A 21148-nucleotide genomic window follows, 5' to 3' on the forward strand; every position below is an offset into this window, starting at 1 on the left:
CACATTCAGAGATTACAGTTAATGAGCAGAATATTTAATGTACAGACTATCACTTTTCTCAAATAGCTTATACTAAAATGCTGTAGGTGAAGTCATAATATGAGCACACCAGACACATAGTTAGAATCTCTGTCAGATGCACAACGAACACATTTGTATTTGTGACTTGAAGTATTATCTCTAATAAAACAAGAGTTCCCATTTGAGTTGAATGAATCTGCTTTAGGCAACCCATGTTAAATGGAACCACTTAGAAATAATGACTTAGGTCACATTGACATTCAGGCATTGAACATACGGAATGAATATACTTTTGTCAAAATGCTTAACACATTTCCATGGAAAATTTTGACTACTGGCTTAATAGAGAACCTGACCCATTTATAGAAAACTATCATTTATTTTCTGGTTTGAAGTTGATGGGGAATAGATGGGACTACTACAATATTTAAAAGGCATTTAGTCAGGGTCATAGGTAGGAAGAGTTTAGAAAAATATAGGCCAAACACAAATAAGACTAGCTCAGAATAGATGAGTTTGACTGAAGGGCCATTTTCCATGCTCTTTGGCTTCATTTTGCACGTTTGCATTTACTTTTAATGAGCGTGTATTTTTCTTACATGTGAATTTGAAAGTATTTATAAATTTTGACATAAAGCACGGTAGCAGGCCATTTTGGCCCACAAGCTCATGCCAGCCAATTAATGTTTTGAACAGTGGGAGGAAACCGGAGCCCCAGAGGAAACCCATGCAGACACAGGGAGAACATATAAACTCTTTACAGACAGCGCAGGATTCGAACCCCAGTCCCGATCGCTGGTGCTGTAACAACATGGTGCTAACCACTATGCTAACTGAGCCGTCCCTAAATATGTAACAGTTTGCCAATATGCTCAAGCATGCTTTCCTCTCTTCCAATTGCCACATGTTCTTTCCCCTGCTTACTGATTTCTCTAAGCTTTCATTTCTATAGGGCAGATATCATTAAAGCTGCTGATATCCTTCCAAGTCCTACTGATTTCTCTTGGCTGCGGAGATGCCCGCATTCCTCATGTGACATCTATCTTTCTGAAATTTTGTTTATTTTCCAGTAATGTCCTCATTCAAGATTTTAAACTATTTCCCACAGGGATCTGTAGCTATTTGCACATTTTATAAAAGAGCACTAATTGGAAAATTTTATGTTCATGTGTTGAATTCTGGGCCACATTTGAAAGAAAATGGAAGTTTGTTACTCTGCATTGGATGTCCAATAATCCACTCACATTTGTGCCTTTAGTTCATTTTATTTACTGTGCATGTTTCAATACTAATTATATCACAAGAAACAGACGCCGAGCTTGAGGTTCAATCCTTGTAGCCTGATTTTGCCAGTGCGTCACCATTGCACTCTGTGAAATGGATAGACTGTCTGAAGAGTTCTATTTTTCTAATTTTTTTTCTAATGAAAGGAAAGAACAGAGAGTTGCAGCATCAAAATGTATAGTGCTAGTAATCCAAATAAATTAATTTTTGTAAAATATGTATGATTAATTGACAGCATAGGTTTTTGCTTGATGATTTAATCGTGTGTTTTATATCTGTGGTGCATTTATTTTTTTTATCCTCCCCGAATGCATTTGCTGGGATTGACTTCCAATTTTACCAGATAAGTGGGCATTCTTTATGCACAAGTCTGTACAATGAATGTCATATGTAGAAATAGGCTATTCAGCCCATCAAGTTTGTCAGTGGGCTATTCAGCTGTGAAGTGTGATAACAGTTAGCATTTACACCCTGTGTGCTGGGTGGCACACGAGAGAAGTGTTTTATGTTCTTCCTAGCTAAAGCGAGATATCCCAATAGTAACTAAGCGTGTATTGTATTGTAACCTTTAATATTGAAAACGCTTGTGTGCCTAATGGGTTGCAGGATATGGGGGGGAAAGAAACTGAGTGGGAGTGGACAGAAAAGCAAACCTGAAGGGACACAGTTTTGGTGGACTGTGGATAATAATGGGTGAACCAGCTGCAGAGAACTGATGAGACCAGAGAAGGAAATGTAAGCAGGAACTGGCCAAATACGGGGAAGAAAATCTAAAAAGTTGTCCAGATTAGCCCAGCACATGAGCCCACTGCATCTATGTATATAGTTTATAATTAAGTTTAATAAATATTCGAAGTGTTTGGGGGTTGGTTAATGTTGGTGGCTAGTTTTTGCTTTCATCGGACTTTGTATGTTGGTATTAGCATAAAAAAGTGGATAAATTTTAATTTATGAATTAAATACGCAATAGCTATAGAAAAGCTGATTGGTTCCCTGGAATGCAATATGTGGGAGTTTCTAGCCAACTGGGTTATTATGAGAAATCACTTTTGCAGTGGATACCTCTTGTTCAGAATCATCAAGTTGGAATGTGATTGGAAACTATCTTGATTCATAAAGCAAGGCCAAGAATATCTGAACTGTTTATTCCAGACCGAAATCCAGACTGATAGAAATGCTGCATCAAAACGAAAATGAAGTGATTGCTAAGGTAAGGAATGGAGTGGAGTGAATGGAGTGATTGCTCAGGTAAGGAATGGAGTGGAGTGAATGGAGTGATTGCTCAGGTAAGGAATGGAGTGGAGTGAATGGAGTGATTGCTCAGGTAAGGAATGGAGTGGAGTGAATGGTGTGATTGCTAAGGTAAGGAATGGAGTGGAGTGATTGAAGTGATTGCTCAGGTAAGGAATGGAGTGGAGTGAATGGTGTGATTGCTAAGGTAAGGAATGGAGTGGAGTGATTGAAGTGATTGCTAAGGTAAGGAATGGAGTGGAGTGAATGGAGTAATTGCTAAGGTAAGGAATGGAGTGGAGTGATTGAAGTGATTGCTAAGGTAAGGAATGGAGTGGAGTGAATGGAGTAATTGCTAAGGGAAGGAATGGAATGGAGTGATTGCTAAGGTAAAGAATAGAGTGGAGTGAATGGAGTGATTGCTAAGGTAAGGAATGGAGTGGAGTGAATGGAGTGATTGATAAGGTAAGGAATGGAGTGGAGTGAATGGAGTAATTGCTAAGGTAAGGAATGGAGTGGAGTGAATGGAGTAATTGCTAAGGTAAAGAATGGAGTGGAGTGAATGGAGTGATTGCTCAGGTAAGGAATGGAGTGGAGTGAATGGAGTGATTGCTAAGGTAAGGAATGGAGTGGAGTGAATGGTGTGATTGCTAAGGTAAGGAATGGAGTGGAGTGATTGAAGTGATTGCTAAGGTAAGGAATGGAGTGGAGTGAATGGAGTAATTGCTAAGGTAAGGAATGGAGTGGAGTGATTGAAGTGATTGCTAAGGTAAGGAATGGAGTGGAGTGAATGGAGTAATTGCTAAGGGAAGGAATGGAATGGAGTGATTGCTAAATAAAGAATAGAGTGGAGTGAATGGAGTGGAGTGAATGGAGTGATTGATAAGGTAAGGAATGGAGTGGAGTGAATGGAGTAATTGCTAAGGTAAAGAATGGAGTGGAGTGAATGGATTGATTGCTAAGGTAAGGAATGGAGTGGAGTGAATGGTGTGATTGCTAAGGTAAGGAATGGAGTGGAGTGATTGAAGTGATTGCTAAGGTAAAGAATGGAGTGGAGTGAATGGAGTGATTGCTAAGGTAAGGAATGGAGTGGAGTGAATGGAGTGATTGCTAAGGTAAGGAATGGAGTAGAGTGATTGAAGTGATTGCTAAGGTAAGGAATGGAGTGGAGTGAATGGAGTAATTGCTAAGGGAAGGAATGGAATGGAGTGATTGAAGTGATTGCTAAGGTATGGAGTGGAGTGAATGGTGTGATTGCTAAGGTAAGGAATGGAGTGGAGTGATTGAAGTGATTGCTAAGGTAAGGAATGGAGTGGAGTGAATGGAGTAATTGCTAAGGTAAGGAATGGAGTGGAGTGATTGAAGTGATTGCTAAGGTAAGGAATGGAGTGGAGTGATTGAAGTGATTGCTAAGGTAAGGAATGGAGTGGAATGAATGGAGTAATTGCTAAGGTAAAGAATGGAGTGGAGTGAATGGAGTGATTGCTAAGGTAAGGAATGGAGTGGAGTGAATGGTGTAATTGCTATGGTAAGGAATGGAGTGGAGTGATTGAAGTGATTGCTAAGGTAAGGAATGCAGTGGAGTGAATGGAGTAATTGCTAAGGTAAGGAATGGAGTGGAGTGATTGAAGTGATTGCTAAGGTAAGGAATGGAGTGGAGTGATTGAAGTAATTGCTAAGGTAAAGAATGGAGTGGAGTGAATGGAGTGATTGCTAAGGTAAGGAATGGAGTGGAGTGATTGCTAAGGTAAGGAGTGGAGTGAATGGTGTGATTGCTAAGGTAAGGAATGGAGTGGAGTGATTGAAGTGATTGCTAAGGTAAGGAATGGAGTGGAGTGAATGGTGTGATTGCTAAGGTAAGGAATGGAGTGGAGTGATTGAAGTGATTGCTAAGGTAAGGAATGGAGTGGAGTGAATGGAGTGATTGCTAAGGTAAGGAATGGAGTGGAGTGAATGGTGTGATTGCTAAGGTAAGGAATGGAGTGGAGTGATTGAAGTGATTGCTAAGGTAAGGAATGGAGTGGAGTGAATGGAGTAATTGCTAAGGTAAAGAATGGAGTGGAGTGAATGGTGTGATTGCTAAGGTAAGGAATGGAGTGGAGTGATTGAAGTGATTGCTAAGATAAGGAATGGAGTGGAGTGAATGGTGTGATTGCTAAGGTAAGGAATGGAGTGGAGTGAATGGAGTAATTGCTTAGGTAAAGAATGGAGTGGAGTGAATGGTGTGATTGCTAAGGTAAGGAATGGAGTGGAGTGTTTGAAGTGATTGCTAAGGTAAGGAATGGAGTGGAGTGAATGGAGTAATTGCTAAGGTAAAGAATGGAGTGGAGTGAATGGTGTTATTTCTAAGGTAAGGAATGGAGTGGAGTGATTGAAGTGATTGCTAAGGTAAGGAATGGAGTGGAGTGAATGGTGTGATTGCTAAGGTAAGGAATGGAGTGGGGTGATTGAAGTGATCGCTAAGGTAAGGAATGGAGTGGAGTGAATGGAGTAATTGCTAAGGTAAAAAATGGAGTGGAGTGAATGGTGTGATTGCTAAGGTAAGGAATGGAGTGGAGTGATTGAAGTGATTGCTAAGGTAAGGAATGGAGTGGAGTGAATGATGTGATTGCTAAGGAAAGGAATGGAGTGGAGTGATTGAAGTGATTGCTAAGGTAAGGAATGGAGTGGAGTGAATGGAGTAATTGCTAAGGGAAGGAATGGAATGGAGTGATTGCTAAGGTAAGGAATGGAGTGGAGTGATTGAAGTGATTGCTAAGGTAAGGAATGGAGTGGAGTGAATGGAGTAATTGCTAAGGGAAGGAATGGAATGGAGTGATTGCTAAGGTAAGGAATGGAGTGGAGTGATTGAAGTGATTGCTAAGGTAAGGAATGGAGTGGAGTGGTTGAAGTGATTGCTAAGGTAAGGAATGGAGTAGAGTGAATGGAGTGATTGCTATGGTAAGAAATGGAGTGGAGTGAATGGAGTGATTGCTAAGGTAAGGAATGGAGTGGAGTGAATGGAGTGATTGCTAAGATAAGGAATGGAGTGGAGTGAATGGAGTGATTGCTAAGGTAAGGAATGGAGTGGAGTTAATGGAGTGATTGCTAAGGTAAGGAATGGAGTGGAATGAATGGAGTGATGCTAAGGTAAAGAAAAGAGTGGAGTGAATGGAGTGATTGCTAAGGTAAAGAATAGAGTGGAGTGAATGGAGTGATTGCTAAGGTGAGGAATGGAGTGGAGTGAATGGAGTGATTGCTAAGGTAAGGAATACCTGGAACTCGAGAGGTGGATTGAAAAACTTCAAAAAGTAATCTGGCTAGCCTGTCGACCACTGTAAAGATTTTAACACCGTGGAATTATCGTGTCTCCATATGTTTTACTGTATGCACTGACAATGGGATGCTTTCTTTTATGTTTCTTTTTTGTCATTCTTTCTCTGTTTAATAGGATTTATATAGAGGGGAGGGGGGTGGACAAAGGGGTTTTCTTGATATTTTGCACTTGGTATGATTTTTGATTGTTAAATATATTTAAAATGATAAATCAAATATTACAAAAGAAAGTAATCTTATCAAACATAGAAAAGAATGTTGGAAGGGTACTGTGAAAGTAACAAAAGGCATTCCAAATAGGGAAGGGACTAACAAATAAGGAAGACACAAAAGATTGTATGATGCTGGAAGCTGTAGGTTAGGCACACTCTATGTAGGTAATGAGTTGGTTGATGTTTCATGTTGAGACCCTGCATCAGGACTCAAGAGGGGAAGCAATGGTAATTAAATTGAATGTAACAATTGAAATGAAAGGTATATTTTACTTTGTAGCAGAGTAGGGGTTCTATCATATTGGATCATTCTAGGAGGGATATGCTGGTTTCAAGAGGAGTAAAGTATCGAAAGGTAGAGGTGAAGGAGAGCATGGATTCAGTCATGGTAGGATTTGCACAGGAGAAAAAAAGATAAAAAATGTTTTGAAGAGGATGGGAGTTAGGACTAATGAATTACAGTCACAAACACAACTTGGAACTCAAGGCTACAAGAGGATTGGTGCTGGAAATGAAATAAACCGGTTAAGAAGGTCTACAGGGGAAATGGTAGAAGGGGTTCATTCCCTTAATTAATGAAACAAAATAATGGCCCAGATCTTCCCAGGGAAGTAGCATGAAAAATTCAGTATTTCTGATTTTAGGCCATGATGAGCATAAGAAATTTGAGTCTAATATTTTGAAGTTTGGAACTTTTATGTTAAACATAGATGGCACTGGGAGAAAATAAACTTGAACCAAATCCATGTAGTAAGTGACTATATTACTATTAAGAAGGATAATAAGGCATCTAGACTTCATATGCTTTTAGGATTGAATCTGGGATCCTTCCTATGCTGGTGTTTGCCTTGACTTATAATAATTTCTGTCATCAAATATAGCTCCCAAACAGAACAGAACAAGACCTGTCATGCTGGACACTTTTGGGTGGATGTCACAACAGGCCTGTTCTATTGTTTTGCTCCAATTAGAATAGTCAAAAATAGTGCACATCACTGAGCTAGGGAAAGGGATTGAAATTGTGGGGTATTGTCTCCAAGATACTAACAACATTTCTTCAAAAGCATTTATGCCCCTGATATTAACAAAGTAGCATTTCTTGAAAATAAGTATTGCTATTGGATGAAGCAAGTTGGCAGTGAGGACCAGGTCTGCTGTGGCTTTTCTCAGCTCCAGTTCACGTAAATGAAACATAGATACTGGAGCCGTACTTAACTTTTAGTGCGATGAAGTTGGACATTGGACTGCAGTGAGTCGTGTGATGCAGGGGAGAGTGCCAAACAGGAGCCAATTCATGCAGATGCTGTGAGTTCATGAAGGTCTCGATCACTGAAGAAAATGGAGCCCCGATTGCGGTCTCGCAGAGGGGTTGGGCTGCCTGTGTCATGGCGGCTGGAGGTTTCTGACTTCTTTAGGTCATCGCTGGGGTTCCTGATATTGAAGGACGAGGACTGAAGGTGGAGCAGCAGAGCCAGTAAGGCATCTGGCTGCAACTGAGAGCTGCAGAGCTGTGGTGGAATTGAAGGACTCAAAGATGCTCTACCCTGGGCCTTGTGATGTTTATAGAGGACTGGAGGTTGCCTTGTTCTGGGCCTCCGTGAACTGTGATTGCACAGTTCATACTCTCCCTAACACCGTTGTACTTTATAACATCAGGTACATGGGGAGTCATTGAACCTGACTTGGGTGTAATCCACAGCGGCCTCGGAATTTAGGGGAAGCATTTTTCTCCATCTGAATGGCGGACATTTTAACATCTTGTTGCATCCTGACTTACTGTACCACGTCTAAACTCTAGTACTTAATTGTGTGGTACTGTATTGTTAGGCAGCTTTTGTAACTACACTAAGATTTTTTGTTGCGAGTTTTACTAGACAATGACGAAGTGAATCTGAATCTAAACAGAATTTTCTATGTGGAAAAAAAATCCTGGGTTCCCTCACTGTCTCTTAGTATTGCTTTCTGAACAGGACATCCCACTATTGAATCAACAGTCTCTGCTAAATCTACTCAAAACATTTTGACTGGATTTTTCATGTCTGTTTGATGGTGAACTTTTTGGGAATGATCAGCATGGCAAAAATTGGAAATATATGAATGAACCACAGAACTCTACACCACAGAGCTTGTCACAATAGTGAAAATAAAATGCTTTAAATTGTATTGTCACACTTCTATAGAATGTACATTTTTCTCTGAGATTGTATGTTACTACGGCACTACTCTTGTGCCCGATGTGCACAGTTTGCCACAGGTGAGCTTTTCCCAGATTGCAGTTTATATTCTACCTTTAGTAATTGTCATCACTGGCCAAAGTGCACCTATTTACTTATTTCTAACACATACAACACTGTGTCTTTAGTAAGATATCCAAGCATCATACATAGTATGGTTAAATTTGCCGTCTCTAAAATTTGTTCCATTTAATATGTGTTGAAAAATTATGATTTGTAATGTTAGCTTATGAATGTTATGATCCCTTAACGTTTCAGCGTGATATTGTGCAATTTAATAGGGAGCAAATGCATTTAAGGTAAAAAGGTTAATGATTATTTTTAATAGCATTTCAAGAGATTGTCTTTCAAATAAATGCACTAGGTTTTATAAGTGAATGCAAGGAGTAATTCCCACACTATTTTCTTTGGTGATTGTTTATTCATTAACACAAGAATCAAAAACAAGAACTAAGGAGTGTAGGAGTCAAGAATACTGATGTAACTATATTGATTTTGGAGTTTTATTTATGAATTTGTCAGTGATATGTTTGACCAAGAAAAGTTTATAAGTTAACTTCCTTATATATACAGTTCTGCCTTGAAGTAGAAGGGGGAAGGGTGGAAGTACATTGTTGGCACAGTCACAGATGTTATCTTCTTCTGAACAAAAGCCTGCTTGTTCTGTCTTGGGGGAAAAAAATCTTCCATTTGCAAATCAGTTGTTTGGTAGTAGTCTGAAAGGAGATGGACACATGGATCAGGCAATCTGTTTTCTCGAAAAGAAGAAACAGGTTCACAAGTGCTCAATGAAAACATTGGGAGTGCTTTTGCAAGGAATTTGAACCAAAAAATTGTAAAGTGTGGTGCAACATTTTTTTGTGTGATGTAGCACACTTCTGCATTTATTGTCAGGGACACCCATGCAATTATGTGCATTTGGACAGAAACCAGTGCCCATGTGCTCAAAAGGAGCATACAATGCATGTGTTGTCACTTGAATGAATCTTCAATATTGAAGGCTGAGACTCATTTCGGTGTTACTTAAGGCCAAATCTTACCAGAGCTGCAGCTAAGGAGTCCAGAACTTCTATTTTCTTTCAGATTGGTACTTCCTTTTAATTTTTAATAATTATTGATAACTTCTGCAATACTCGAGCACCCTCCCCTTGATCCTTTTCCTGATTCTTATTTTATGACACACAATGGCACATAATCTTCCATTCCTAATCTAGTCAACCCTTCAGTCCCCTCCCCTGCATTTACCCCCAGATCTCACTTCCAAATTTTTTCCCAGGCTTCTGCCCTAGGTCTATAAATTCTGCAGTGCCAGGTTTGGGGCTTTCTGTTGCAGGGGCCCAAAAGCCTGTGTAAACTGCCTTTATCCTACTTTCTCTACTAGGGAAAAGGTAGACAAATACAAGAGGTCTGGTAGGTTGAAAGTTGCAGGGAGGGTTATGCTGGAGGGAGTGGAACACAAAAGTCTGCAGACGCTGTGATTTTAGTCAAAACACAGAGATGCTGGAGGAACTCAGCCAGTCTTGCAGCATTCATGAAGGGAAGGATATAAGTATGTGATGGGGGTTTGTTGAGAAAGCTTTGGGCTCAAGATTAGATCAGAGTCAAGGATAAGATGTGGAGGTAATTGGAAGCACAAGCAAGCCAATATCTTTGCCTGTGCATAGAACCTAAAGTAAGAGGATTTTCATTGATATCTTTTTTTTTATCCTCATACAAGGTAAACAAGTACTGTGCAAGGTGTTTTTACTCAAATGGCCCCAGGGATGATGGATTTTAGCTATGAAGTTAGACCAGAGACATTGACTTGATTCTTCTAAAGCAAAAGTTTAGAGAGGAGATTTGATCAAAATGTCTAAGATTTTGACTTTCAGTTGAGCAAGAAGAGTGGGAGTCAACTTCCATTAGCACATAGTTAAAGAAGTGGAAGGAGGGTGGTTGTATATAAAGGTTTGGTTAAAAGGTATGAGGAGGAGATGTGGAAAACTCTTTCTACTTAAAATAATTAAAGTCTGCCATTCTCCCAGTTAAAGTGGTAAAACAGGTTCAATGCAGGCCTACGAAAGAGAGCTGGATAGACACAAGAATGGAAAGCATGACAGTAGGGGAACTATTGAGATTAGGACTGCATGGACTCAATGTAACAAAAAAAATCCTGTAAATATTGAAACTACGAACGAAAGACAGAAAATGCTTTTAGTACCCAGCAGTTTCAGGTGGCATCTGGAAAGAGAAGCAGAATCAAAATAGTTTCAAGTCAGAGACCCAGAAGTGATGAAGGGTCACCAACCTGAAATGTTGTCTCTGTTTTGCACCCCACAGAATTGACCTATCCAGCTCAATTCTTATAATGGACAAAGGTGGACTAGAAGAGCTTCTTCTATATCATAAAATTCTGATGCGAGGAGCGTATTTTAAAAAGTATTGTTCTGAAATTTTGTCTCTGCTTGACCACTCTCCACCCAATCTCAAGGTTCAGAATCCACAAAGTTTACACCCTTTGATCTGAAAGTCAGATCTGATCTGTCTTCAAATTGAAGATTAGCTTTCAAAAATACAATAAAACCCCTGTTATCCGGAATTCAAGCAATCGACAGTTTCAAGGTGGCTTGTTTGGCTCAACGCCTTTACAGCGCCAGCAATCGGGACCGGACCGGGGTTCAAGTCCCATGCTGTCTGTCACAAGTTTGTACTTTCTCCCCATGTCTGCTTGAGTTTTCTCCCACTGTTCAAAACATTACCAGGGGTCTAGGTTAATGGGGTGTAAATTGGCCAGCATGGACTTGTGGGCCAAAATGGCCTGTTACCATGCTGTATGTCTAAATTAAAAATTTAAGCAACCAGCAAAAAAGTTTAAAATTGGCGCGCCTCACCATTAGTTTGCCAATCATGCAAAACACAATCGCAAGCAATCGGAAATTTCACTTGTCCAGCATCTACCAATCCCTATATGTGTGGGATACCAGATCTGTAGATCTGGAACTGGAGCAGATGCCTTCAGAGAGGGTTTGAGAGGTGGAATAGAAAATGTGTTTAATGCACCCACGCAGCTACTTTTGCTGTTCCCTTGCATCTTTCATTTTGCCACTTAATTTAGAGGTGATCTAATTTCAACCTCAATCTGCCACACTACATACTGTAGTTTCATTATATTGTTCCCTGATATCTTGGAAGAACTGTTTCCTTGCAGTTTTCTTGTAAACATGGCAAGCTGACCCCAATAAAAGTGCATTAATGAAAAGCTTAAAATCTGAAATCATTCACAAAATGCACAACAAAGGAAATGCACATCTTTTATATAAAATGCTTTCACTTTGCACTTTCATTTTTCTTATTTTATACTCCTTTGGTATTGAAATTGAGCAATTTGAGTATTAGGATAAGATTGCTTGATACTTTGTACAAGACTCCATTGGTTTAATTCAGAGGTGATGGGCTAACTTAATGCTCGTGTTAAAATGGAAAGCAAAGGAACTTCCTCAAAGTACAGTGTGAAGATAATTTCCCCCTTTGTTTCCAAACTTTGTTTGCAAGTTTAGTTTTCTCTTTGATTGCCCCTCACTCTCATCTTTAATCCATTTTTCTCTGACACCCAGTACATTTCCTTACTGAACTTTCTCTGGCCTCTGTCTCAAATCTATCATGCAATTTCTAAACCCAATTAACAATGATACACAATTTTTCTTATGTAGTCACTTATTTAATCAAGATATAACTCAATATCTATGCCTTTCTGTATGTGTTTGAATGATTAATGTTGTGCAACTTACATTTATAAGTAATATATAATTAATACTGGAAAAATTCTGTTGTAATTTTAGGACCACTGATTAATTGATTCTTACTAATGATAATTGTTTAGTTTTCCATTGTTATTGAAATTTTATATTCCTCCTTTATCTGAGAGTGAGTGATGTTGTGACCCATACGTTTTCTTTGGCAACTATCAACCACTTATCTCTGAGTTACCTACAGGAAGCATGGTACTTCCACAGGATGACATTTGCTTTGAACTTACTGGAGTGTCTGTTTAACTCCAGATGCAATGATAATGGAGTTCCTGCATTTAATGTTCTGTTCAGAAACTGGGAGGTTGATGGGTAAAGTACTTTGGAATATGTGATTGAAATTATCAATGTTGCAGGTTTGCTTTATATATTTTGGAAAATGTTAAATGGTTCCTTTTTCATCAAGCAATAAATTACACAATTCCCTCAAGCCTTCAAAAATAAGGATGTTATTGATAATAGACTTGTGAATACACAACAAAGGAACAGTTTCAATATGTTGGCACTTCTCTTTGCCAGTCTGGCTCTTGCCAATTTTTAGCAAACAACAAAAGGCCTAAAATAAACTTCCAAATTGTGATGAAATTGTATTTCAATTTTAATACAGAAGGCCCCTTAGATAATGCAACATTTAATATATTAATGTAGAATGTATTTTTAAAGAAAATGCTATTACATGGCATTCAGGATATTGAATTGAAAAGCCACGGCAACATTTGAGCGTAAATGAATTTAATTTTTTTGAGCCGACCCTTGTTTGTCATATGTTCCAAAAATGACCTCATTGTTTAATGAGAGGCTGCATATTGCAATTAGCAGAGAGTCATTCATTGTTTTAGATTCAAGGCCTGTAACTCAGGATGAGGATTTTTATATCATCTTTCAACAAATTTACCATCTGGAATGTGTGCAAGAAAGGAAGATTAAAGCTAACACCAGGGACTGGATTTTCTGTGACTGCCTCTCAGGTCAGAAGCTGTTGGGTATGAGCATGAAGTCTCAAGATATTGGCTGAATTGAGCTTTCAAATAAAAATCATCAGACAAGAACATTTGATATTTTTCTGATTATTTCATCTAAATGGCTTTTGGCGTGATGCTGTTTAGCAGCAGATGGTGGGAGATAGAAAACTGGTTGATGCAGGAAAACTAGGAGATGGAAGGAGTCAAAAACAGGCTGGGGATGATGAGAGCTTGAATCGTAATTGCCCTTTGGTGATTGTCAAGAGTTTCCTGTCTGTGCATCGCAGGTGAGGTGTCTGTGCATGTGACAACCCTCTCCCCTCCCTTCACCCACTCTGTCCAGGAATGTTTTCACATCTTAATGGGCATGGGCATGGGGGTGGGGGTGGGGGGGGGTAAATGGAGGTTTGGGGGTGTGGGTGGGCTCAGATTACTGATCACTGGTTAAATTGCAAATGGTGTGGTTCCCAATGACAGCTACTTGCAAAGAATGCCGTTGCTGCCTCCTTCACCTTGAAAGCAGGTCCCAGCCCATGATAGGAGTGAGTCCAACATGCAGAGGGGATAGGCTACTCTCACCTACCCTCCCTCTGCCTGTGTGAACAATAGTGCAGAGAGTAAAAGCACAAACTCAGCAGGTTAAACAGCAGAGACCCATGTTTTGGGCTTGTGCCCTTCATCATGGTTCATCTACTTTCAATGATGATGTCTGCAGACTTTTATGTTTACTTCAGTAGTGCAGAGAGGCTCCATTGCTTTTCATGCCTTCAGGCCATTTCAAAGCACAGGCTCATCACCTAATATAAATAGTGGCCTGCACAACTGTAATTAACGCTATGCAGCCCAGCAATGATGTGTGAAATATGCAAAGCATTAAAAATACAAGCAGCCAGAAGCATACTGAATGTCTATGAAGTCCATTTTATTCACATCTCCTTGCCAATATAGAACCATCGAACACTACAGCACAGAAAACAGGCCATTCAGACCTTCTAGTCTATGCTGACCATTGTTCAGCTAGTCCCAATAACCTGCTTCCATTCCATAACCCTCCAGACCTCTCCATCCATCTTAAAACCCACCACATCAGATGGCAGCTCATTTCACACTCCCACCACTCTCTGAATGAAGTTTCCCCTAATGTTCCCCCTAAACCTTTTCCCTTTCACCCGAAAACGATGTCCTCTATTTATTTCTTCTAATCTCAGTGGAAAGAGCCTACTTGCATTTACTCTGTCTATACCCTTCATAATTTTGTAACTCTCTATCAAATCTCCCTTTATTCTTCTTCATTCCAAGGAATAAACTCCTAACTTGTTTAATCTTTTCCTGTAACTCAATTCCTGAAGACCTGGCAACATCCTAGTAAATCTTCTCTGCACTCTTTCAGTCTTACTGATATCCTTTCTGTAGCTAAGCAACCAGAACTGCACAAAATATTCCAAATTTGGCCTCTCATAACATCCCAACTCCTGTACTCAATACTTTGATTTATAAAGGCCAAGATACCAAAAGCTTTCTTTCCAACTCTGTCCACCTGCAACACCATCTTCAGGGAACAATGTATCTGCATCCCCAGGTCTCTCTGCTCCTCTGAACTCCTCAGTACCCTACCATTTACAGTGTATGTCCTTCCTTGATTTGCTCTTCCAAAATGCAATACCTCACACTTGTCTGCATTAAACTCCATCATCCATTTATTGGCCCAGATCCCTCTGCAAGCTTTGAAAATCTTCCTCACTGTCCACTACGTCTCCTATCTTTGTGTCATTATCAAACCTGCTGATCCAATTTACCATGTTATCTTCCAGATCATTGATTATAGAAAACAAAAACAATGATCACAACACAAATAAATCCCTGAGGCGCACCACTCATCACAGGCCTCCAATCTGAGAAGCCATCATCCGCTACTCTTCTCTTTTTTTCCCCCACACAGCCAATTTTGAATCCAGTTTGCAAACCCTCTATGTATACCTAATGCCTTAACCTTCTGAACTAATAACCTTCCATGTGGGGCCTTGTCAAAGGCCTTACTAAAGCTCATCTAGGCAACATCCACAGCCTTTCCTTTTTCTACCTTAATGGTAACTTCCTTGAAAAAAACTACAAGATTTGTTAAACGCGATCTACCACGCACAAAGCCATGTTCTCTGTTCTTAATCAACCCATAGCTGTCCAAATATCTATATATCCTCTCTCTCAGAGCTCCTTCCAATAATTTACCTACTACTGATGTCAGGTTCACTGACCTATAGTTACTTTTGGAGCCTTTCTTTAACAGTGGGACAACATGAGCCAATCCTCCAGCATTTTGAATATATCCGTCAGAGCCCCTGTGTTAACACTTGTCTCCCTAAAGGTCCGAGGGAATATCATATCCAGCCCAGGGGATTTGTCTACCTTTATTTGCTGTAAGGCAGCAATCACCTCCTCCTCCTTAATCTTCATATGTTTCATGACACTTCAGTTTGTTTCCCTTCCATTCATATGCACTCTGCCAGAGTAAATACTGAGATGCAAAAAACTATTTAAGACCTCCCCCATTTCGTGAAACTCCACAAATAGTTGACCACTCTGATCTTCTAGGGGAGCAATTTTTTCTCTTACTTGTCATATACTTGTAGAATCCCTTCAGGTTTATCTTCACATTCTGCCAAAGCACTCTCATGCCTTCTTTTTGCCTTCTGGATTTCCTTCTTTAGTTTTCTCATAGATTTTCTATATTCTGCAAGTACCTCATTTGCTCCTTGCTGCATATACTGACCGGTTATACACCTCTTCTTCTTAATCATATGACCAATATCCCCTGAAAACCAAGATTTCGTCAAAATCTCACCTTTGAATGCCTTCCACATGCCGGACATATCCTTGCCAGAAAACAGCTTATTCCAATCAACCCCTCTGAGATCCTTTCTCATTTCCACAAAATCGGCCTTTCTCAAATTTAGAACCTCAACTCATGGACCAGACCTATCCTTATCCATAAGTAATTTGAAACTAATGACTTTATGGTCACTGGACCCAAAATGCTCGTCTGCACAGATTTTTGCCACCTGGCCTGCTGGTTTCCTAATAGGAGCTCAAGTTTTGCATCCTCTCTCATTGGTACCTCTACATATTGATTTAGAAAAATTTTCTGTACACATTTGACAAACTCCAAGCCATCCAGTCCTTTTACAGTATAGGAGTCCCATTCAATGTGCTGAAAGTTACAATCTCTTACTACTGCAACTTTCCGTTTCTTATGGTGGTCTGCTATCTCCCAACAGCTGTTGAATTTGCTGCTGGGTCGACTGAGAGTTAAAAGCTTATGTCATAGGTTGTACCTTACTGCTTCAGTTTCTGTCGGTGAAGTGAGGATGAATATTGCAGCACATTAATTATGTCATTATGACCACAAATAATGCCAGAAATTGTTATTACTCCAGTTTGTATACCGCAAAAACAAGTCCACAGCAGATGCCTGCTTGCTGGCCTCACACTGATCCCTGGAGCACCTGTACAACAAGGGTCATTTATACCAGGCCACAGAAATTGGCAACTAGAATGGAGGCCTTCAGATGGCAAACAGCTTTCTCTACTTCAGTGAGACTAAGTAAAATCTTGGGGACCATTTTGCCAAGTGTCTGTGCTGCACCCACAATGGCCATCCTGAACTCTCAGTTGCCTGTCATTTCAACTTCCCACACTGACCTCTCTGTTCTGGACCTTCTCTGCTGCTTGAGTGCAGCCTAATGTACATTAGAGGAACAACAGCTCATATTCCAGTTGGGCAGTGTTCAGCCCAATGGTTTGAACATTATTTTTTTTCCAATTTCAGGTAATGAGTCCCCCCTGTCTTCATCCAATCTACTTCCTTTCTTTTCCCTGCCCCCACCCCATTCAGTCCCCTCCCCTTTCTCCCCCCCCCAGCCCCCAGCCCCCAGCCATTCTCATCCCCTCCCTATCTGGTTATATCCTCATTTCCATGACAGGATTCCACCCCCCCCCCCCCCCCGGGTTCCATGTGATCCCATTTGCCCTTCACCTCTCCCCAACAGCTTTCAATATGCCACCATTGTCACCTCATAACAAATTCCAGCACTGGCAGTCTTTGTCACCACTTATCACCCACTCTACTCCATTATGACTCATCTTCCTCTCTCTCTGACACCTGCCAATCTCTGTTCACCTTCTCCCCTCCCTGGTTCACCAACCCCCCAGCTCCTGCCAAACTGTGCCCAGCTGTTGTCATTTTACTGGTCTATCTCCCCTCTGCACTGAGTCTTAATGAAGGGTTCAAACCCAAAACATTGGCAATTCTTTTCCTTCCACTGATGCTGTTTGACCCATTAGGTTCCTTCAGCAGAATGTTTTGTGCAGCCGTCTCCAATTGTGAGTGAGTGGCACTTAGCTGAAAAGTTGGTGGGATGTTGTTTGGGAAGCTGGGAGAGAAGGGTGGAATGGGATGAGAGGGAGGGGAGATTTTTAGAGACAGAAGGCTAAGAAAGAGATGAACACAATCCTATACATTCGTGCGGTTGGTCACCATGTGTGTGGAGAAACCTGTTTACCTTCACCCTGAGTGAGAACTTTCTCTGACAAATATTTATCTTTCCTCATGCATTTATTTTTGTTGTGCAGTGTCCCAATCCTATTCCTGTCTATTCTCTGTTTGCATTTTTCAATCTGATGTGGTTATTAAATCTTAAATGGGAATTGTCTACAATAGTTAAAGCACAGTATGTAGATAAAAAAAAATCTAATCATTGATGCAGTTAATGATAATTAAGTCATTAAAAGTTTGAAAGACCATCAAAGTAGAGTACCAGGAACCCTTTAATTGTAAATCATACTGAGAGGTGGTTTCTTGGAGGCAGTAAGCCCTTGCTATCGAGTCCTGAGATAGATCTTTTGCTCTGCTATATTTAGGCAAATGTGAATAAATGGGCCTATTGTGAAAAAGGTACAAACAGTCAACATGAAAATAACCCCATAACTCGCACCATCCAAGTAGCAATATCTTCCTCCAGAGTTATCAAAAAATTTGACGTTTTACAAATTCAAATTCATCTACTATTTACATACATAACGTAGTTTATTGATTTTCTCTGAACTTTCCCTTTTGATTAAAGACCTCAATTTAGTGTTGTATACAAATTTTTAAACTGTACTGAGAATTCAGATATTCCAATTTTTTTTTTAAATTAGGGATACAGCACAGTAACAGACCCTTCTGGACCATGCTCCAATATCATCCAAATTCACCAATTAACCTACAAACCCTGGACATGGTGTAGGGTTGGAAGAAAACAGAGCACCTGGAGGAAACCCCCATGTCATAGGGGAACGTCAAACTCTTTACTAACAGCACCGGATTAGAATCTGGGTTGCTTGCGCGGTAATAACGTCAAGCAAGTTGCCTCGACCCTGTACCTAGGTTTTTCATCTTGCCTATAAAAAGCTTCCTGTTGCAGAATTAATGCAAAGCAATTTGACCTTTGTCGCCTCCACTCTGGAACCAATGTTTCTCCAACCTTGGTTTTCATGGTAAGCAAGATGTTAGTTCATGCACACACTCAATGGCCAAACTCCAACTAATCTTTGACTCAGTGTCACTGAAGCATGTGAAAGAATGGGTACAAAGAAACACAGCTGAGGGAGTATACCCCCGCCCAAGAAGCTGTCCATCCTGCTGTGCCCTCTGCAGCAGATCCTACACTGGCTTAATTAGCCACCTGAGAACCCCAGAACCAGAGAGGAGGTAAGTCACCTTGAAGCCTGAGTAAGTGCCTAAGTCAAACTGCCACAGAGGGAAATTTCTGACTTCAATATTGTATTGCACAGGCAACAATCGAAATCAATCACACCAATTCTGAAGTAGGCCTCTCTTTTTACTTTAAAGAAAAGCAAGCTAACTAAACAAGGTGAAGTGAATTTCATGGCACACCATTCATTGATGATCCGCATATCCAATGGATCTCTGGAACAAGACCAAGGTTGACTGAAGACTTGGGGTTGGTCCCCAGGCATTCATTTAACACCTGCCATTGATTGACTGTTATGTATCAAAGGCCAAACTTTCCCCAATCACACATTTTTATTATACTCTCATGTTTATCTTCAAAAATAACATTCTCCCTTTATGTTCACACTCACTAAAGGATCTTAAAGCCATAATTCTGTCAACCCCTAAAATCTTGTTTCTGCAATTTGAAACTAGCGATATGTTTTCACTGAGAGTTATTTCACTTTTGCGAATGTTGAATTTTATTATTATGATGTTCACTTACTTACAGCAATATCAGTGATTAACCTTTAGACAGATAAATGTGCATTTGGTAAATCTTTGATTAACTTGGCATTCCAACTTTTGTATCCAAAACTACGTGGTGAATCTTGATACTTCATTAGTTGGGTGCATCCCAACTGAAAGTGCATTTAGATGGTTCCAGCTAGAAGCAAGTAGAATTATCCTAAGGTAAACCATGCTGAAATGTAATTTGAGTTTATTCTTAGAGGACTGACAATCATACTTTCAAAACTGCAATCATATGTAAGCTTAGTTGGAGAAGAATGGTGGATGTCCTTCCCACGAGGACATTGTTAGATCAATATGGATTGGACCTTGCATGTTTGGAGATTGATGGTTCAGTATTTATTGCAAGTGCACCAGTGGGAACATTTCAAACAATACCACTTTAACTGGCCTCAGCATAGTTGGATAAGTGGGAAGAAATTTTCTGGATTTCTCTTGAAATCTGTACAGTCATGAGCAGAAAAAGAACATTTTGTGGAATTTAGAACATTTTATTGGGGTGCTCGATGCCCAATCAACACCTAAAGTCTGGGTAATTAGCGAAATCTTTTACCAGCAACCAAGACAAAGTGAGGAGAGAGGAAAATATAATTAAGAAAGAGTATGTTAATTTCTGGTATTTACATGAAAATATCTAAGTCCTTATTTTATCTCACTGCACTAAATAGGTTGTAAATAACAGCAATTTGCAATATCCTTTTTACTTAGTTAGCTGCCATCATTTGTCACTCTTCCTTGTTGTATTATCCTGTGAGCTGTCTCATTTATCTGACATTCAGGATTGGGGCAACTTAATCTGACACGTCAGGCAAACAAAGCATCCGGTACATACACAGATCTGGAGAATTTGTTGAGTTATTTCAGCAAAATAAATTGATGGTGAGAATAATTAACTGACAGCTTGCAAATCTGTATGTCTTTTTAACATGTTTTTATTTTTGGCCACAGCACTTTTTGAATTAATTTTGTACCCTAAACTTGTACAATTTGCAAACGACGTCTGGATTTTTGGCAAGATGGAATCAGACTAATTCAGAAAAGTTGGAATATGGCATGATCCAGGGCCACAACCCAAAATGCCGACTGTCTCTTTTCCTCCACAGATGCAGCCTGACTCACCGAGTTCCCCCAGCAGTTTGTTATTGCTCCAAATTCTGGCATCTGCAGTTTCTTTTGTCTCCCACAATTTCCAACTGGTTAGCCTTTTGAACTTCCACTGCAATACATACAACAAAAGATAGTAATCATGTTGAATTCCCTCAACCAACCACCTCATATTGCTGATTTAAACTTTATTTAATTAGTTCATATTGTTCAGGGTTGTATCTTGATGGGGCTTGCTTTTCTGAAAATTATTTATAAATGAGCAGAAAGTTCAGCATTCCCAGGGATGTTGAGATCAAATTTTAAGAAAAGAATTGGGATGCAGTTTGTGAGCAGCTCTGTTAATACTAGATAAAGTATTGAGCGGTCACTGTAACGGCAGAGAGTGATGATCAAATATTTCCTGGAACACAATGCAATCTGTTGGTAGGACAGCAACTAGTCATCTATAACAACAGAGGTGTTGTGAAGATGCAAATTGAGAATATTCTCTTGCCTGCAAATTTTTTCTGGAATTCTGGGGCAGAGTTGAAATAAAGCAGATTATAACTAAGATGTGCTGAATTTTTATCAGAGCCATGTTATATTTTCAAATCAGTGTCTGAACAGTAAGTGCAGTTTGAGCACCTTCTGTGGAAAAACTTGCTTGTTCAGTAACACAATGCCTATAAACCAGTCCTTGTGAAATGCAGTATTGGCA

At 39.8% G+C, this 21148-nt stretch overlaps 1 protein-coding gene across 9 annotated transcripts in view; it reads left to right on the top strand.

Moving 5' to 3' along the window:
• The window catches only part of LOC138744119 (C-terminal-binding protein 2), a 202761-nt gene that overhangs the window by 99815 nt on the left and 81798 nt on the right, over positions 1–21148 (top strand). Inside the window, exon 1 of one of the 9 annotated variants that reach the window (XM_069899718.1) lies at positions 16492–16631. The exons of 7 other annotated variants lie outside the window; for them this stretch is intronic. In XM_069899718.1, the coding sequence (XP_069755819.1) occupies positions 16607–16631 (25 nt within the window). In that variant the 5' untranslated portion in view covers positions 16492–16606. Of the gene's footprint in view, positions 1–16491; positions 16632–17229; positions 17421–21148 lie in introns of those variants that run through there. One more of the 9 variants, XM_069899715.1, reaches the window with a different exon arrangement.

The sequence above is a fragment of the Narcine bancroftii genome, chromosome 10 (assembly GCF_036971445.1).
Source record: "Narcine bancroftii isolate sNarBan1 chromosome 10, sNarBan1.hap1, whole genome shotgun sequence".
NCBI classification, from domain to species: Eukaryota; Metazoa; Chordata; class Chondrichthyes; order Torpediniformes; family Narcinidae; genus Narcine; species Narcine bancroftii.